The sequence below is a fragment of the Sander lucioperca genome, chromosome 7 (assembly GCF_008315115.2).
Source record: "Sander lucioperca isolate FBNREF2018 chromosome 7, SLUC_FBN_1.2, whole genome shotgun sequence".
Taxonomy (NCBI): domain Eukaryota; kingdom Metazoa; phylum Chordata; class Actinopteri; order Perciformes; family Percidae; genus Sander; species Sander lucioperca.
Window position 1 is genome coordinate 27,597,345 of NC_050179.1, and position 20,282 is coordinate 27,617,626.

A 20,282-nucleotide genomic window follows, 5' to 3' on the forward strand; every position below is an offset into this window, starting at 1 on the left:
CTCTTGTTGTTTATATGGCTGTATGATGATAACCTACATTAACTCTGCTTGTAATGCATGCTCACAAGATGGATGACCACCTTGAGGCTCCAGAGAATGAGAAGATACTTAATGCAAAAGCTTCTGATGGTTTGTTCAAAACATAAACCTTGTTGGTCAACATACTTTTATAATAAGAGTGGGTTTTTTTTAATGTGTAATTTCCATTATTAGCTCGACGACAGGATGAGGAGGCACAAGAAAGGTGGACGTAGCCAAAACCACTCAAAAAGCTTTTAAACAGGTGAGAACAAGAGGAGGAACAAGAAAGATTAAGGTTGCAAAAAAACGTTGCATAAAGCTGATCTAATAAAGGCAGCTAATCTTTTTTTTAAAGCAGCCATATTATGCTCATTTTCAGGTTCATAATTGTATTTTAAGGTTGTACCAGAATAGGTTTACATGGTTTAATTTTCAAAAAACACCATCTTTTTGTTGTACTGCACTGCTCTCTCTCACTGCTGCAGATCCTCTTTTCACCTGGTCTCTGTTTTAGCTACAGAGTGAGACCTCTTTTCTTCTTCTTCTTCTGTACTATCTTTGATTACACTTGCACATGCGCAGAAGCTCAGATGTAGATCATGTCAGCTAGCTAGCTCCATAGACAGTAAAAGAAAGGCTGTTTCTACAACTTCGGTCAGTTACAAGGCAGGATTAGCTGGGAGACTTCTAAATGAGGGCGCACATGTAAGTAGTTCTTTTGTAGATTATGGTGAACTTGTGTGTGTTGTAGCAGTGCTTTGCTATTGAGAACGAGGTAGCATGCTAGCTAACGCTAACGCTACGAGCTAATGGTTGCGGTTAGCCTTGTGACGTCACAAGCCATGCCGATTTTGAACAGCTCACTCAGAGACTGAAGGCAGGACACATTCAGAAACTGTATCTCACTCTAAACAGCATGGATGGATTTTGGAGTTTGTATGTGTGTGGAAGCACCAGAGACACAAAAAGAACACCCCAAATCCCAGAAAAAGTGTTTTTTTCATAATATGTTATGAAGGTAAATATGGTGCAAAAAGGGAGAGCTTGTAGAATACAATGTGAGAACTTGCAGAACAAAAAATCTGAACTTGTATGTTAAAATTTGCACTTGTAAAAATTTAATTTGCACTTGTAAAAATAAAATTTGCACTTGTAAAAAATATTCACACACATGTGATCTGAATTTGAAGTCATACAAAGAAAAAAAACATGAGAGCTTGTTAAAAAAATCTGAACTTGTAAGTTGAAATTTGCACTTGTAGAAAATGTTCTCACACCTGTATTCTGAATGTGAAGTTACAGAAAAAATATTCACAAATGTGTAGATTGATATTTACATGAACACAATGACAGCTGCAAACTTATAATGCAACATTTACTCGTATACTTTTTTTTTTACTCTGGTTCATTTTCCATCACAACCACAACTCAGTGATTACAACCTCTCGAATCTGTCACTGCAACTTCACATATGTGCTCTCTCGCATCACAAAGTGGCGAATCTGCACACCTCGACTTTCACAACACTCTTGACGATACATTTGGTGCAAAACTAATTTGTACCTGTGGACTTAGGCTGTGGAGCTCTGAGCTAACAGAACGGGAAAATCAGGGTTTCTATCGCCAGATGAGGGACAACTCTGTCTGGCTTATTTATGTAGCATGGAAACTTGGTGGAATAGCATGCTAGCATTAGTTAGCTAACTAGCAGCCAGCCCGCTTCTAAATAAATACCTTTTAATTATCTAAACACTTTTTAACAGTCAAACTAAAACACTGGCGGTGAGCTCTACGGCCTGCAGCCGCAGACGGACCGTCATCAGTGGGGATCGACCAGCGTAGTAACACTGCTTTTGCCAGAAAGCTTCGCTGCCGACCTCAACCTGCAGTCGGAAACAATAATTTCTGCAGAATTCATTGCTGCCGAAAATTGCATCTAGGTAGCAAGGAAATGCTACTACAGAGTCTGATAAAACATTGATGTCTCTAAACCTTCTAAAATCCTAATCATTATTGATGAACATGACAAAGAGATTTACTGTTGCCTAGTTTTTAAACAGTACTTTGCCTTATAAAATCATTATTTTCCCTAGTGGATGCAATTCTCGGCAGGGATGCGAAACTTGGCACCTGTTACCCACTGATGACGGTCCGTCTGCGGCTGCAGGCCGTGGAGCTCACCGCCAGTGTTTTAGTTTTACTGTTAAAAATGTTTAGACAATTAAAAGGTATTTATTTAGAAGCGGGCTGGCTGCTAGTTAGCTAACGCTAGCATGCTATTCCGCCAAGTTTCCATGCTACATAAATAAGCCGGACAGAGTTGTCCCTCATCTGGCGATAGAAACCCTGATTTTCCCGTTCTGTTAGCTCAGAGCTCCACAGCCTAAGTCCACAGGTACAAATTAGTTTTGCACCAAATTTATCGTCAAGAGTGTTGTGAAAGTCGAGGTGCGCAGATTCGCCACTTTGTGATGCGAGAGAGCACATATGTGAAGTTGCAGTGACAGATTCGAGAGGTTGTAATCACTGAGTTGTGGTTGTGATGGAAAATGAACCAGAGTAAAAAAAAAAGTATACCAGTAAATGTTGCATTATAAGTTTGCAGCTGTCATTGTGTTCATGTAAATATCAATCTACACATTTGTGAATATTTCTTCTGTAACTTCACATTCAGAATACAGGTGTGTGAACATTTTCTACAAGTGCAAATTTCAACTTACAAGTTCAGATTTTTTTTACAAGCTCTCATGTTTTTTTTCTTTGTATGACTTCAAATTCAGAACACATGTGTGTGAATATTTTTTACAAGTGCAAATTTTATTTTTACAAGTGCAAATTTTAACATACAAGTTCAGATTTTTTGTTCTGCAAGTTCTCACATTGTATTCTACAAGCTCTCCCTTTTTGCACCATATTTACCTTCATAATATGTGCACTTTAAATTTTTCATTGTATGTAGCGGAGTAGAAGTAGGAAGTGGCATGAAAAGACTCAAGTAAACTGGAGACTGGACCCCCACTGACACTGACTCTTAATTTGTGTCTGTATTTACTGTCTATTTCATATTAATGTTCAACATGTTTGTAAAACCTTTCCCAAATAACAAACCTTGGGTCACCCCTGAACTGAAAAAAATACTTAATCAACAAAAGGACCTATTCAAATCAGGTGGTAGTAAAGAGGAAAATATGTAAAAGATGTACAGAATAGAATTAGGAAGAAAATAACGCTGCTTATAAAGACAAAATGCATTATTTTTTTTAAATATGATACAAAGAAAGCCTGGCAGGGCCTAAAAATGATCACAGGTTATAAACCTAAAATGCACTCAATGAATACTGATAATGATTCTGTCTTTGCTAATGATTTGAACAGTTTTTATTGAAGATTTGATACTGGTGAATTTGCGCCGCAGCAGGCGGAGGCTGCTGTGAAGGCTGCAGGCTTGCCAGCTGGTGACATTAGGATTAGCCTGGATGAGGTTAAGAAACAGTTTTTACATGGTAACACTAGCAAATCTCAGGGTCCAGATGGCATTTAGCTGTAAGATATTGCGGTCATGCGCTGATTCACTAGTATCTCCTTTCCAAAGGCTGTTTCAGTGCTCACTGGACACACTTGTGGACGCAGTCTCTAATTGTACCTGTGCCCAAAAACAATAGGCCTAAAGAGATGAATGATCTGCGACCTGTTGCCCTAACCTTAGTACCTATGAAGTCCTTCTCCTGACCTGCAAAGCTCTAAATGGTCAAGCAGCATCAAATCTTGAAGAGCTCATAGTACCTTATTGTCCCACTAGAGCACTGCACTCCCTGAATGCAGAGTTACTTGTGGTTCTTAGAGTCTCTCAAAGTAAAATGGGAGCCAGAGCCTTTAGCAATCAGGCTGTGGAACCAGCTCCCGATCTGGGTTCGGAGGGAAGGCACCGTCACCACATTTAAGAGTAATCTTAAAACTCTCCTCTTTGATAAAGCTTATAGTTAGGGAGAGAGGAATTGCAGCGTTCGCCTAGACCGGCGGGGTAGGGTGTGTAACCATAGTCATGGCGTGCTGCCCTCCCTATCTCTGCTTCTCTTCATAGAAAGCTTACATTTAGGGAGTGAGGAATTGCAGCATTTGCCTAGACCGGCGGGGGAGGGTGTGTAGCCACAGTCACGGCGCGCCCCCTCCCTATCTCTGCTTCTCTGCAGCTCTTAGCTATGCTGTTATAGTTTTAGACTGCCAGGGGACTTCCTTTGAAACACTGAGCTTCTCTCTCCTCTCTCCTCCTTGGATTAGGGTGGCACCAAAATCATGGTTGCAGCTGTCTCTGTGGTCCTGCTGCACTCCCTGCTACACCCTGCTATGCTCTGCGGTGCCCTGCAGTGCCCTGCTATGCCATGAACTACTATGACTACTATTTCTAGTCACTGTTCCATTATCTTTATTGTGACTGTTATTGCCACTGTTCATCACACCCCCAACCGGCACCGTCAGACACTGCCTACCAAGAGCCTGGGTCTGTCCGAGGTTTCTTCCTAAACGGGAGTTTTTCCTTGCCACTGTCGCACTAAATGCTTGCTCTTGGGGGAATTACAGGAATTGTTGGGTCTTTGTGAATTATAGAATGTGGTCTAGACCTCTATCTGTAAAGTGTCCTGAGATAACTTGTGTTATGATTTGATACTATAAATAAAATTGAATTGAAATTGAAGTGCTTTGAGAAGATAGTGTTATAACATCTCCTCACTGAAGTCTCACCATTCTTGGATCCTTATCAGTTTGCGTACCAGCCAGAGCGGGGGGGTTGAGGACGCACTGCTGACAATGACCAACAGTTTATATGAACATCTTGAACAACCCAACAGCTTGGTGAAGATTGTGTTTGTTGATTTTAGCAGTGCTTTTAACACTATTCAGCCCCATCTGCTGGTGGGCAAGATGATGGATTTTGGGGTTAATCCAAGGTTTATTTTGTGGATTAAGGGGGGCAGTGTAAAAATGTTGCTTAGGGCCCCAAAATGTCCAGAAATGCCCTGGGTTCGGCAGGTTAATTTCAGCCGTGAGCATCACTTTTTAGTGTCCACTAGAAACAGTTTCTGTTTTTGTGTGGTGCTACTTGCTGCTATTACTTGCTGTCGAATTGGCAAAAAGACCTTAATTTGCTTGCGTTTTGTCTATTTGTATGAGCTTTCTTAATTTGCAGTGTGCTGAGCCCTCAGGGCCACCGTAGTCATACCAGAAAGGAGAACATTGACAGCGAGAATAAACTGTTGGCTGAAAAGGACATTTGAGGTTAGCAATTTTTAAGCAATGTTAAAAGAAAATCTCATTTTGTTTTTTTTATTTTTGATACATGAGTAAAATGCTCTGAAGCACTGTGTATTTATAGTTGGAGGTGTGCAGATTCCTGTAATAACAATAATAATTAAATTTTCTCCAATTGGCTGACCTGTTTGTTACTTTCTTCTGCACACAAAATGTCCCCTTTATGTGGCTTTTATGTGCAAAAAAAAGTTGACTGCTTTTTAGCTTTTTGACCGGTACCAAAATAATGGCAAAAATAATGAAAGGCAGATTAAAAGTTATTTTTTGCCAGACTAACGACGTGTTTGTATTTTTTTTTAGCATTCTGAAACATTTAATCACACAGTGCATGTGTAAATATGGGTTTATTCCACTGTCTGCCCTGTCATTTTCTATGGATGAGAATGGTGGTTTTTATCCAGGACAAAACGAGACCTGTAATCTCATTGCTTCTCCACAAGTCCTCCAGTACACTGGGAAAGTTTTAAGATTTCGATCTGACTATTTAAACAGATATCTTATGAACTATTATTGGATTTATATTCAAGCTGATACTGGAATTATCTAATGACATGAGTAGACCTGTACCAAACATACTCAGAGAAGTGGTCGGGGATGTAGCAGTTCTCTGCATTGTAGAAAGATTTGCTTATGTTAATGCATATAAATTGAAAGTTCACACATTTTAAAGGGAAAGTCCCCCGATTTTAAACATCAAAGTCTATTTACAGGTCTTGGGGAGTATATTCTTGCATTGCCAGAGTGCTGCGGAGGAGGGTCTGGCTAGTCTATATAGCATTCCGGGATGGGAGAAAAACGTGCTCTGGTTTATTGGCATTTCTTAAAACCAATCACAACAGTCTTGGGCGGTGCTAAGTGCTGGCAGGAACAGCAGTGCCTGTGTAAAATAGCCTCGGGAAGGAACTTGTTTTGGTGGAACATGAGTACGTTCAAAAGTTATTTTAGTCGTGCAACAGAAAACTCAGATTGGAGAGATAGTCTTGCTAGCTGTCTGGATTTACCCTGCAGAGATCTGAGGAGCAGTTAACCATAGTCCTTATAAATCCACCGGAGTTTGGAATGCAAAAAAACAAAACAAAAAGAATGCGGAAGGTAAGGTACATCCAGCCGACCTTAACAATCCCGGAAGTGAAACATCGTTGATATAGACTACGGGGAGTACTACTGCATAGAACGTCTTCTAGTACAAGACCACCATTGTTACAATTAACTTGAACTGAAACACAGTGTGAAAGGTCAAAGTTCTAAGACGAAAACTCTTAAAACATCGTGGAAGCGACTTGTCAATCACATAGTAGCCACGCTCCAACCGGAGCTAAAAAGTTCTGGAGCCAACAAGTAGGACTGCATGATATGAGAAAAATCTGGGATGTGCGATAACATTGTTCAATATTGCAATGACGAAATGACTTGTGATAAAAAAATACTGACTTGTGCATTTTAGCTTTACATTTCCTATGTCTGGTTATCTTTAAATTCAGAACTGGAATAAAATATTTTAACCATCTGGGGTCTAAGTCATTATATATACATCATGTTTCATATTTGGGTCACCTGGTTTCCTTGTTTAAAAATGCTTGCATCAACCTCAACCCAGTTATGCACAGTCAAGTTATAGACATTGTTTTATTTCAGGACAACCTGGGATATCAGGATATGTATGCTGCAGGGATGTCACATGAATGTTAAAGGTACAATATGTAATACTGACAGCTTGCGTTTAAAATAGTTACTGGAGTCCAAATCCAAAATACTGGAGAGAGTTGTCTCCTCCGCCCGCCCTCCTCCCCAGACTCCAAGTTCATGGAGGTTGCCAGGTTGAAAAACGCAGCATCCACAACGTTATTAGACGCTAGTCTCATATAGCCAGACATTACTCCACAGCACAGCGGAGCAGCTAACTTTAAATGCTGGCTATGTTGACATGTTGTCATAAAAGCTCGTTCTCACGCGGAGTTCTGTACCCAACTGACACACTTTCTCGGCTTAAATGACGGCAACAATTGCTAAACACACTGCAAACTCACGGGCCCCCTACCCGACTGACAGCCAGACTACACGGGTTTTTTGCCAAAGTTAAATTGCATGTTTCCATTATGAGGAGGTCAAACTTACGGTTTCTGTCATAGGTCTGTCAAGGTGGTTGTAAACAGCCATGGCCCGCTTGCCTGGTCCTCTGGTAATGTTAGCTAACGTTAGCAGTTATCACGTGTTAGCATGGCGACGTTAGCCAGGACCAGTCGGGATCACTTCACTGGCTGTGTCTTAATTGTTTTTGCGAGTAACCAACTCACGTACTCTATATTGTACTCACGTACTCAATGTGAGTTGAAATAATTGAGATTTTATAATGAAGATAGAAGAGGTGTGATAGAGAGCTAAGATATGGGACCCTGTACACGTGGACATTTTTTCAGGGTAAGAATTAATGTTATGTCCACTGTAAAGCACCTTGCCCTTCCTATGCACATATGCTTTCGTACTGTTTAAAGAAAAACTGTGTGCTGTGTCCGTTTTCTTTTTCTTCGTTTCTTGTTTGTGGCTTTGTGAATGATGGCTGAATTCCATTTAGCTGTGTCAGTTTCAGGGTCCTGGTATTGTAAATGTTTGCTCACTGTCACACTGTCATGGCTTACAGGGACATGTGAATAGAATGGAGCCATTGTGATTTTCCTCTATGACGATGAAGATGATGAAGTCAAAATCTCTACTGTGAAAAAAGCTTATTGGCTATGTATTTGAATTCTTAAAATGGCTGATATTACAGTTTAACTTAAATAACATAAATCATATACATATACTATGTGATGAAAGACAGAATCAGAAAATGTTTTATTGCTCAAACATCTGTCAAAGTTCAGATAAAACAAGTTTAAAAACACAATAAGTAATATAAAATCTGACCTTCAAATGAACTCAAACATTTGCACACAAATATTGCAAAAGCACATTTGTCTAAACATGAACATGCATGCTTAAGCATCATTTAACCAGGCACTGTTGTGATTCTTACAGAGGTCCTACAGGTTTTAAGGAAACTGCAAAACTAAATAGTTCCAAAAAACCTACAAAAGTGGACCTACTGTCCGCATTTCAACTGCATGGCATGGCATGGCATGGCTCTACTCAACTCGACTTGCTCTTTTTTGGTTTAGCATTAGCATAAGTTGTTTACGGAAGAGGATTAGTGCCACATGTGAAAATTGTATTTGAGTTCTGAGTTTAAAGTCAGAATTCTGAGAAAAAAGTCAGTATTCTCAGATAAAAGTCAGAATTCTTTAAAGTAAAAAATAAAAAATTCTGACTTTAAACTCCGAACTCATATATTTTTTCACATGTGGCCCTAATCCTCTTCCGTAGTTGTTGTAAGCTGAACCACGCAGTGGAAATGAGGCCTACAAACCTCAAAAGAAGGCACTCTTTGGTATCTATGGAGGCAATTTTTTCTTGTACTGTGCAACCATTGAAAAAAATTTATAAAGTGTTTTTATACGGCCATGTTCATAAGACAGTTGCGCCGTTACAGAAATGTAAATGAACAATGAGCTGCACAATTGACGACTGGCTGGTTGATTGTAAGCCCCTTATTTCTGCGAAAAGGCGATGCTCCAAAGACATTTATTCTACAATACCAAAAAAACCCCATTGTTGTCTTATTTTAAACAGACAGAAGTTGTGACACATACTGAATGTTCAGTATTTACTATTTTGAAATGGGTGCTGTGCCCTCCAGGGGTACAGATAGAGTTTCATCTGAAGGACCAGCTGTCCTCGTGTCTGTAGAACTCTGGGTCCTGCCCAGCAACTCACTCACAGTCAGACACTTGAATACACTGTGAAACATATTCCAACTTACTTAGACTCTTTCCAATTTAAACAGTCCTAATTGTCATTTGCATAAAGAATGTGCTTATTCATTACAAAAAGAGTCAGCTCCATCTCTCCTGGAGTGAGAACAACTTTAGGATTAACGTACAGGCCGCTCAACATTACAATATAACACCTTGAAAAATCAAACATCATCAAACTGAACTGAAAACAAATTGGCACTTTTGAAATGAACACTTGTGTGTGAACTAAAGATACAAAGACAAAGTTTCTGAAAATATTCAGTGTGCATTCTGATTGTCTTGGTATAGAGGAGCAGTATTTGGCACTGGAGGCCATTTTGCTCTCAGGTTGGCTCAGAGATAGAGAGGCTGTACTGCAGATCACCCCTAAGGGAAGGGCTTTCATGGAAAAAAAAAAAAAGGTGGCTGGTGCAGTATCCCTCTGTGATCCCTCAGCTGCTGAAGAGGGATTCCAGTTTCAAAGTGTCACCTGTCCACACACACTTCAATGATGAGGGTTACGCTGTGACCCAGCACAGGGGTTAGATACTCCATGTCCACATTTCTTGACTCATAGCCATCGTATGTTGGATTGAAACTTGTACTGTAATCCTTGGTCATGGGCATACATTTAATCTAACAGACGAGGGGGGGGATACAATACACATAACATTTCTTAAGAGCAATTATTGAAGGGGACACAAATTGTACATACAAAATTGTACTTGTATAGGATATGTGTAACATTAGTTGTGGAACTCTAACTCTAGGCTGGTGAAGCTGTTTTATTCACTTTGAACATCGGATGACATTAATCCACAAGTGGTAAAAAAAAATACCACAGAGTACCTTTAAGGTAACTTTCCCCCCCTACACTCCACCCCTTCTGCTCCTCTTCAAGGAAGAGGAGCATGAAGGTGATATAGTTTAAACTCTGTCAGTCTTATCTGTGTCCCAATTCCTTACACATTCATTTTAAGCAGGTTTTGAGGATGTAGCAGTCGGTATGCATACTAAAAAACGCTAATGATGGACACTATTCTCCAACTATTCTCTTATTGGCAATTGCGTTATAAATTCAGATTTTGATTGCCTTTGCTCAATGCATGTATTGCATAATTTCCTGTTGGTATAAAAAAAAAGGTTTGTTGATTTCTAGCTGCAAACCCCATATACTATAGTATACAGTGTATACTAAACTGGAACACAGCTCTTAACTACAGTAACTGGGCTCTACTGTACAGCACATAGAGAACAGTGAGCTAAACCTGATCACAAGACATACTGTACAAAAGAGCTGCTTTTTTTTATAAAGTATCAAGGCTTTGAATAGTACAGTATGAGAAGATTTATACCAGCAGATCCAGTGAAAGGGAAGATAACACTGGTGCTGGGCATATATCCAAGGTATCTAGTCTGTCACAATAAAGGCATGATTTCAGACAAGTAGAAATGCACTTGACCAAGTGCCCAGGATGTTATGAGGATTCTGGAGTGCTGTCTTTGGTTTGTATGCCATCTAGAAGACTATAAATGTCTATAAATGAGTCATTTAGCTGGGAAGCAGATTTTGAGACTCTCTGGTTGTACTGCACCATACTAGGTAACATGGCAGGCAGAGTTCTAGCTACATCTCTGAAATGAAGCGAGTTTACAGATCTCCAGAACTGAGGAAGGATTAAAGCTAATCTGACGACACAGACTGTGACAGCCGCTCCTCTCCTCTCCTCTCCTCTCCTCTCCTCTCCTCTCCTCTCCTCTCCTCTCCTCTTCTCACCAATCTGTTTCTTTTCTGTCTTCCTCTCATCTCTCTGTAAGCTGCTGTAAAAGAATTACAAAAGACACAATGGGTCTGTGCTTTCAGATCAACAGTCCTTTGGACAGGCTACTCAGAGGCAGGCAGTCGATGGCTGCTGCCCACTAGCTTCAGCGGGAACATGAGGTACAGGTGTGTCAGGAGTAGGCCATCTGAAATCCACTGGTGTTTCTGCTGGTTAGTCCCCTGAGTCCTTACTGTCAGAATGAGGAGTGTACTTCAGTCGAAATGTCCCTGTGAAACACAACAGAGGAATACAGTTGCTGTGTTGAAGCTTTGGCAATGCGCAGATAGAACATGCTTGAGCCAACTGTAGTAGGCCCTCTTTGATTGATTAACAAAAAAAACATCCTATTCTTATTACAGTTTTTTCTCAATCGCTTCGGCACAATCGTTGAATGACTATTGAACTTTGTCAAACTATATGACTACTTATATGAACATAAGGTCAGTTGTTCACGTGACTAGTCATTTGTCATTGCTTTGGCACAAAATGCACTGAGTAAGCCTTTGCATTAATTTGCTATTGAATCATATTATTCTCAAATGCAATTACACACATGTTCATTGTGTAAACCCCTGCATGCAAAATAGAGCAACCAACAATCACAATAACCTGTCACACATATATTAGATACATAATAGGTATGTGGTTTTTTTGTAAACATTTTCAGATGAATAGACTTAGGCTAGATGGGAAACAATACAATTTAGAGCAACCAAACGCAAACAGGTGACAGGTGAAGATATCACAGCAGATTGGTGTAGGTGGGTTGGCTGCGTCATGCCAAAAGATTTTTCCCTTGTTGCACTGAAAGGGTAGCCTGGTCCTACCAGACTCTCGTATATTTCATTTGTACAGAGAGTCTGGCCACTCTCCATTGACAAGTGTTAACTTCCTTGAAGGCGGGTACTCTATTGAAGTTTAAAACTATTGGATCTGCCCAGAGCCACTCTGGATCTGCAATAACCAATCGCTAACGTTTGGTCGTGACATCGGCTTAGCATCGCTAGCGTTCGCATTAGCCACTCCGTCACCACTAACGGAGCGAGCTGGAAAATCAAACTTTTCCCGAACCCCGTGGGGAGGAGGGCCACAACATCATGGCCACCAACAAAACTCAGCAAAGATAGTTCATGCTCAGGCTTTAACTTCTGGATATTCGGCAGCGTTGCCACAACGGACCGAATGGCTTCGCTCGCATCTTTCTCCGCCGCCATTACGGAACTAAACTCTAGCGCACAGCCTCAACATCCTCATTCTCAGCCACTCCCTCTGTTCGCTGATTGGACCGCCAAAAATTTGGCTGGAGAAAACCAAGGGGGTAAGCGTCTGTCAACAACCCGTAGATCCTATGGCGCCATTTTGATGCTAACATTCACCCGCCGTTAGCATTCCATTGACTGCCATTAATGTTGACGTCACTTTGACAGGGCAATGTATAAAAGGCTCCATTACCTTGTACCTAACATTATGGCTCCGTAGCAGACGTTTTTGTAAAAATAGGCTAACGATTGTGTCCTAACCAAGCGACTTACTGTCGCATAGTAGAGGAATTACTGTACAGTACAGGAGAAGCTCGCAGGCAGTTTCGACTTACGTTAGCTGTTTAAATTGAATTACTAATGTTAACTAGCATTTTAGTTAGCAATAATTAGCCTGTGCCTATGTTATCTCCTTACATATACCTACGCTCTCCATCTCTGCAAGATTCGGAATAATTGAGATTTCTCTTGGCACAGCTACCAGAACTTACAACCTTCAGACAGGTTGCTCACGTCACATTTACGTCGTCTCTCTCAGTTGGAGGCTACGCAGTAACGCTCAGCGCTCACCGGAAAAGTGCTCCTAATATCCTTCACTGGTCTCCGTCCAGAGCAACGGGATCTGTTGGTTCAGTTTATATACTGTCTATGGAGAAAACCCAAGACTATACTGCAAACCCAGACGTAGTACTGAAGGGAAGTAGTACGTAGGAGGGCGGAGCCAGGCTACTGCAAGGGAGGATATCAGGTGTGATGTCGATAAAATGTTGTAGCCAGACAGAGACGAGAGATTGGATGACTCATGAAGTTGATACATTTTTCAGTAAATGTGCCAAAACGATTGAGAAAAATTTAAATGGATAGATTATAGGTTGTACCACATAGAAACACAATGAGTCCCAATTACAAGAGGTGATATTATCCATAGAATTGTGCTATGAAATCAGTGCTGTGCCTAAAAAAGAATACCAATAATTATAACTTTATCATTAATGTAAGAATTAGGCCTGGGTATTGCCAATGATTTCCCGTTCTCTCAATGAGAGAATGGCTGGCAATATCAATTCCCATCCCTCTCAAATAGGGGTGCAATGGATCACAAAACTCACGGATCGGATCGCGGTTTTGAGTCACGGATCAGATACATTTTTGGATCAGCACATAAAGGGGGGAATTTAAATGATTATTAAAAATGTAATAACAATAACTTTTAACAGTAATTACTTCTTTCACCAGTAAATTGCTGTTAAAAGAAAAGAAAAAAACAGATGAGAAAATGGTATTTTACAATAACTTTGAATGCACCACGAGGTTTACCAGTTTTAAGTAAACGCAAACTTTATTCACGTCTGTGTTGTTCAAGTTTGTGTCTGTTAGCTCATAGCTTTAGCGGCAGACTGTACGTCCCACTGTTGGAATCCTCTACAGTGAAATACAGTCACACTTTTACACCGTTGAGCTGTCAGCATTTTAACCGTGTTTAATCCAGTTACTACTGTAGCTACTACTAATGGTAGGCTAACGTTACCTGCTGTGTAACGTGTTATTACTAGCGTGACATGCAGCAATGTTTCTGTTGCCTCAAACGTCTGTTTCGGAGCATCAGAGAGCAGCGCAGACATTTAGCTAGCTAAGTGGCACCATAATGAGTCACTGAAATCCGCATTGCTATTTCGTCCGGTAGATACCGAGCACGGGCGGGAATTTTAACATGCGGTGTTAACGTGAACAGAAAATTGCATTGCCTGTATCTTTTCACAGCAAACGCGTGTGGAAAGCGGTCGCACAACAGCTGAAATGTTGTGTTGCGCACAAACGTAGTGTTCAAACTTTACGGAGACAACCAAGTAAAATATTGACTTATTTTGAAATAAATTTTCCAGTTTTTACATACAAAAACACAAATATTGAACAAGTGGTTGCCAAAGGGGGCAATCACCGATTCGAATACATTTCCGATTCGATTCTACGGTTTATCAATCAGGTTAGGGAAATTTCAGTTACAATACAACATTTTTGCTTGGATATAAAAGAGATGCTCAGAAAACCTGTGCTGTAAATTGTACAAGCAAGCAAGCAACCCTCAAATATGATTTATAATGCAACAGGTTAATGTTTACATTAAGAATTGATCCCCAAATAGTTTGTGGTGGGTTGTACATCCATGGTAAAAAAAAAAGGCATGAATTAAAAGATTGATTTCTGGATTTTATGAATCGCTCAAAGATCAATTTTAATTGGAGAATAGATTATTTGAACCTAGCCGTACTAGTAAGAATCAAAAAAAAAGTTGTTTAAAATGCAGCTGTGGAACTTTAATTCCATGTGTTTGAAGTAAAACTGTACAAAAGATAATAATCTGAAAAATGTGTCAGTTAGAGAAGAAAGTCAAGCATTAAATATAGTTTTTAGTAAAGTAAGATCACAAAAATTATCTTTTACATCCAGACAAAAGGTTGTGGTCTAAACATTAGTGTATGTGCCATTTCTTGATAGTGTGAATATTGTTTTTGTAATCACATACATAATAACACATAGAATATTAACACTATCTAATTGAAAACATTACAGTAATAATAGCATCTATCCAATGAGTCTGCAGTGTGCCACATAGAAATAGTATGAGACTAGAACGGACATTAAACTGTTTGCCGTGGTCACTTAGCGATAGTCGTTAGTTGTTATGGTGACAACACAAGTCAGCGGGGTTGTAAAGTGTGTCACATTATTAGTTGGAGTTTTGGCCTGTCATTTAATGAATAGAATTTTATAGGGGTGGGAATCGATTCGCACCTCACGATTCGATTCTAAAACGATTATCGATGCATCTCGATGCAACAGTTTTTTAATGTAAATTTCCATGCGTGATTTTTAAAAATATACATATAAATCTGAGTTTGCTACTCAGAGTTTGCTTCCCAGACAAAGCAGCTAAACAAAGCTTAGATTTTGACATATACAGTATTTGTCACACACAAGTTTTAATGAAATGTTTTGTCTACTGAGGTTTTTATTTTGTAGTCATTGCATGCTTAAGCCTTAAACATGCTTGTGAAAGTCACCTTCTCTCACAGTAATCTTCCATGTCAGAGGCTCAGACATGTTTAAAGGTGGATAATTGGCTTCTTAGAACATGAAACATGAGGTGGTCAGATGTCATGTGATAAAGTAGATGAACAGCCTATATGTGTTTTGCCTAATTATTTTATGTAGGTCTTATTAGATCATGTGTACAAAATGTGTTTATTTTTTCCTTTTGGCCATTTTTGTGTGTTTTTTTTCTGCACTCTTGCCTAAACTCTAAGTTGTTGTCCATTATCCCATCCTCTTTCAGTCACTCTGTTTTCTGATTTGTACTTGTCTGGAGACAGTAAGTTTTAAATAAAAATCAACACATTTAAAAAAAAAGTTGTTTTTAAATAATCGATTATTATCTTATCGAGCATCGAATCGTTCTAGAGAGAATCGCGATGCATCTAAGAATCAATTTTTTTTCCTACCCCTAGAATTTTAATGACTTAAATCCAGCAATCATCCATTCCTCTCTAGCAGCAAGGCAAAGCTCATTACATTTGCATCAGCCCCCGACTGAGCGCCGCTATGTTGGAGTTTACCCCGGTGGACGAGAGGGTCGCCTCCCTACGCCTGCGGGTTGTGGGGGGGAAAACTCTGACTGTTGTTTGTGCATATGCACCAAACAAGAGCTCAGAGTATTCGGCCTTCTTGGAGTCCTGTATGGGGCTCCAGTGGGGGACTCCATAGTTCTGCTGGGGGACTTCAACGTGCACGTGGGCAATGATGGAGACACATGGAGAGGCGTGATTGGGAGGAACGGCCTCCCTGATCTGGTACCAGAGCACCCTAGGCCAAAGGTCAATGATCGATTTTATAATCGTTTCATCTGATCTGAGGCCGTATGTTTTGGACACTCAGGTGAAGAGAGGGGCAGAGCTGTCAACCGATCACCATCTGGTGGTGAGTTGGGTCAGGGGGTGGGGGAAGACTCTGGACAGACCTGGTAAGCCCAAACGGGTAGTGCGGGTAAATTGGGAATGTCTGGAGGAGGCCCCTGTCCGACAGACTTTCAACTCACACCTCCGGCGGAGCTTTTCGTGCATCCCTGTGGAGGCTGGGGGCATTGAACCCGAGTGGACAATGTTCAAAGTTTCCATTGCTGAAGCTGCGGCGAGGAGCTGTGGTCTTAGGGTCTTAGGTGCCTCAAGGGGCGGTAACCCACGAACACCGTGGTGGACACCGGTGGTCAGGGAAGCCGTCCGACTGAAGAAGGAGTCTTTCCGGGATATGTTATCCCAGAGGACTCCGGAGGCAGTGGCAAGGTACCGAAGGGCTGCAGCCTCTGCCGTGAAAGAGGCAAAGCAGCGGGTGTGGGAGAAGTTCGGAGAAGACATGGAGAAGGACTTTCGGTCGGCACCAAGGTGCTTCTGGAAAACCGTTCGCCACCTCAGGAGGGGGAAGCGGGGAACCATCCAAGCTGTGTACAGTAAGGATGGGACGCTGTTGACCTCAACTGAGGAGGTAATAGGGCGGTGGAAGGAGCACTTTGAGGAACTCCTAAATCCGACTAATACGCCCTCTATGGTAGAGGCAGAGCTGGAGGATGATGGGGGATTGTCGTCAATTTCCCTGGTGGAAGTTGCTGAGGTAGTTAAACAACTCCACAGTGGCAAAGCCCCAGGGATTGATGAGATCCGTCCAGAAATGCTTAAAGCTCTGGGTGTGGAGGGGTTGTCTTGGTTGACACGCCTCTTCAACAATGCTTGGAAGTCTGGGACGGTGCCTAAGGAGTGGCAGACCGTGGTGGTTCCCCTTTTCACACTTCTCAGCCTCCCTGGTAAAGTCTTCTCCAAGGTGCTGGAAAGGAGGGTTCGGTCGATAGTCGAACCTCAGGTTGAAGAGGAACAATGCGGATTCTGTCCTGGTCGTGGAACAACGGACCAGATCTTTACTCTCGCAAGGATCCTGGAGGGAGCCTGGGAGTATGCCCAACCTGTCTACATGTGCTTTGTGGATCTGGAGAAGGCCTATGACCGGGTCCCCCGGGAGATACTGTGGGAGGTGCTGCGGGAGTATGGGGTGAGGGGGTCCCTTCTCAGGGCCATCCAATCTCTGTACAACCAAAGCGAGAGCTGTGTCCGGGTTCTTGGCAGTAAGTCGGACTCGTTTCAGGTGAGAGTTGGCCTCCGCCAGGGCTGCGCTTTGTCACCAATCCTGTTTGTAGTATTTATGGACAGGATATCGAGGCGTAGTCGGGGTAGAGAGGGGTTGCAGTTCGGTGGGCTGGGGATCTCATCGCTGCTTTTTGCAGATGATGTGGTCCTGATGGCATCATCGGCCTGTGACCTTCACTGGATCGGTTCGCAGCCGAGTGTGAAGCGGCTGGGATGAGGATCAGCACCTCTAAATCGGAGGCCATGGTTCTCAGCAGGAAACCGATGGAGTGCCTTCTCCAGGTAGGGAATGAGTCCTTACCCCAAGTGAAGGAGTTCAAGTACCTTGGAGTCTTGTTCGCGAGTGAGGGAACAATGGAGCGAGAGATTGGTCGGAAAATCGGCGCAGCGGGTGCGGTATTACATTCAATTTATCGCACCGTTGTGACGAAAAGAGAGCTGAGCAAGAAGGCAAAGCTCTCGATCTACCGGTCAGTTTTCGTTCCTACCCTCACCTATGGTCATGAAGGTTGGGTCATGACCGAAAGAACAAGATCCAGGGTACAAGCGGCCGAAATGGGTTTCCTCAGGAGGGTGGCTGGTGTCTCCCTTAGAGATAGGGTGAGAAGCTCAGTCATCCGTGAGGAGCTCGGAGTAGAGCCGCTGCTCCTTCGCGTCGAAAGGAGCCAGTTGAGGTGGTTCGGGCATCTGGTAAGGATGCCCCCTGGGCGCCTCCCTAGGGAGGTGTTCCAGGCACGTCCAGCTGGGAGGAGGCCTCGGGGAAGACCCAGGACTAGGTGGAGGGATTATATCTCCAACCTGGCCTGGGAACGCCTCGGGATCCCCCAGTCGGAGCTGGTTAATGTGGCTCGGGAAAGGGAAGTTTGGGGTCCCCTGCTGGAGCTGTTACCCCCGCGACCCGAGACCGGATAAGCGGACGAAGATGGATGGATGGATGGATGTTTTTTCATAAGATAAGTGTTACATATCACAGATTGTTCTTGAATTCTGTTCAATGTTCCATGCTGATTTAAAGAAAAACACTTATTGCTGGAATTCATACCTATGTTCCCATCCTTTCATAAGAATATAGAGCATTTTTGATGGTGTCTCATGTTATAATGCTCCATCACATGTTTTATCTGTTGCACAGTTTATACTGAACTTTAGCTAAACTTCTTTTTTTTTAAATCGCCAATCGAATCGTAATCACAATATCTAGCATAGAAATCACAATTAGTTCTTTTCCACGAATCGTTCAGCCCTAAATAGAACACTGACAAAGTCGATCAGGATATAAATAGTTCAGTTCATTTGTTCATTCCTTCACTCGCTCACTCACCTTGCTGTGCTGAATCCATGGCCGGCTGTTTGCATTCTTCTGCTCTGTGTCCGCTGGCGCCGCAGTTATAGCACGACACGTTCCCTGCTGCCCGTTTCTGGCTTCCGTTTCCCACAATGCCATGGGGCTGGTAGATGGCAAAGCCCTGCTGCTGGTCAGGTGACAGAGCGCTGTGGCGGTAGAGGGGCGGTGGCACCATCATTGGGTAGGAGAAGGGCGTGGCACCGGCAGTGCTGGACGAGGCTAGCAGGGGGCTGAGGTGGAGCAGAGGACCCAGGGTGAAGAGCGACGGGCCGGCCGAGAATGGCTGCAGGTAGCCGGCCGCTGTGTATCCAGGCAACGCCCCGTAGGCACCACAGTTCCCCCGACAACCGCAGAAGCTGCAAACACACATGGAGGGGGTGTGACCCGGACTCTGATCCAATGAAGAGGCAGAGGAGGGGGAAGGGGAGGGGCTAGAGGTAGGCTGGGTCGGGTAGTAAGTGTTGCAGGGCACAGCAGCCACAGGAACACTGTTCGCGGTTGCCATGGGAACAAAGCCACTGCCACCACCACCACTACTGGAGCTGCCAGACTTTGTGGAGGGACAGGGCGAGGAGAAAGAAGTAGGTGGGTAGGAGTAGTATCCAGACGGAGAAGGGGATGAGGAGGACGATAGGTGGAAGTGAAGTGGGGGGTGGGAGACATGGTGGAGGCTGTTGGAGGTGGAGGTCAGAGCAGAACTGGTTTCCACCATTAGACCCATGGCACCCCCCGCCCCGCCACGGCAAACCAGCGAGTCCTGGAGCGTGGAGGAGCTATCTATGTTCATCCCAGGGAACAGGTTCTCCAGCCTCAGCCTCACCCCCACACTGAGCCCTGGGCTGAAGCCTGCCGCGGCTACAGGCAGGCCCGAGCCCAGCGGCTTGGTCCTGTCGTCTGTGCACAGCGGAGGGGGCCTGGGCTTACGAGGGGAAGTCAGGATGCGTGCTGGGTTTGAGACTGGGGAAAGCAGGGTCTGGGGGTAACTGGCTTGTGGGTGGTAGGGAGACTGCGGGAGGCCTAGGGGGAGGTGGGAGGAGCAGGAGGGAGGGTGAGGAGGAGGAGCTGGATCGGTTTGAACAGGTAGGACCTGCGCTGTAGGGCGAGCGGAGCCTGTGGGGCAGCTGGAGTTCAGGATGAAGAGACAGGACCGGTCCTTCTCTGGACCCCCTCCCACTGCGTCCAGACCTGACACACCTGGAACACAGAGACACAGCGGCGTGTTGAGGTCTAGTTTTAATGCCTATGTGTGTATTAGAATGTGAACAACTTGAATTTAGTTTTGTGAACAGTTGACACCTTCACGGAATTCTATATAATGACTTTATGTAAAATCGGTCGCACAACATGAAACTACTTGCTGAAAATTTCAAAGAGAATTCAAACCATCTAAATTCAGACGGATGGTTTTTCAAAGTAAACATTTTCAATGCTTATTTGGTGTTGTTTATTAAATATTACAATTAGGAATTCAGTTGTTTGCGGGATTCAAAATCTCATGAACTTTTTTT

At 42.9% G+C, this 20,282-nt stretch overlaps 1 protein-coding gene across 6 annotated transcripts in view; it reads right to left on the reverse strand.

Annotated features, from left to right (window-relative positions):
* Positions 1-8,666: 8,666 nt before the first annotated feature.
* The window catches only part of zcchc14 (zinc finger, CCHC domain containing 14), a 55,773-nt gene continuing 44,157 nt past the window's right edge, over positions 8,667-20,282 (reverse strand). For all 6 annotated transcript variants that reach the window (XM_036002708.1, XM_031310161.2, XM_036002707.1 and 3 more), the window contains 2 exons: positions 18,751-19,968; positions 8,667-11,208 (listed from right to left, as the gene is read on the reverse strand). In XM_036002708.1, coding sequence (XP_035858601.1) covers positions 11,153-11,208; positions 18,751-19,968 — 1,274 coding nt within the window. In that variant the 3' untranslated portion in view covers positions 8,667-11,152. The remainder of the gene's footprint in view (positions 11,209-18,750; positions 19,969-20,282) is intronic.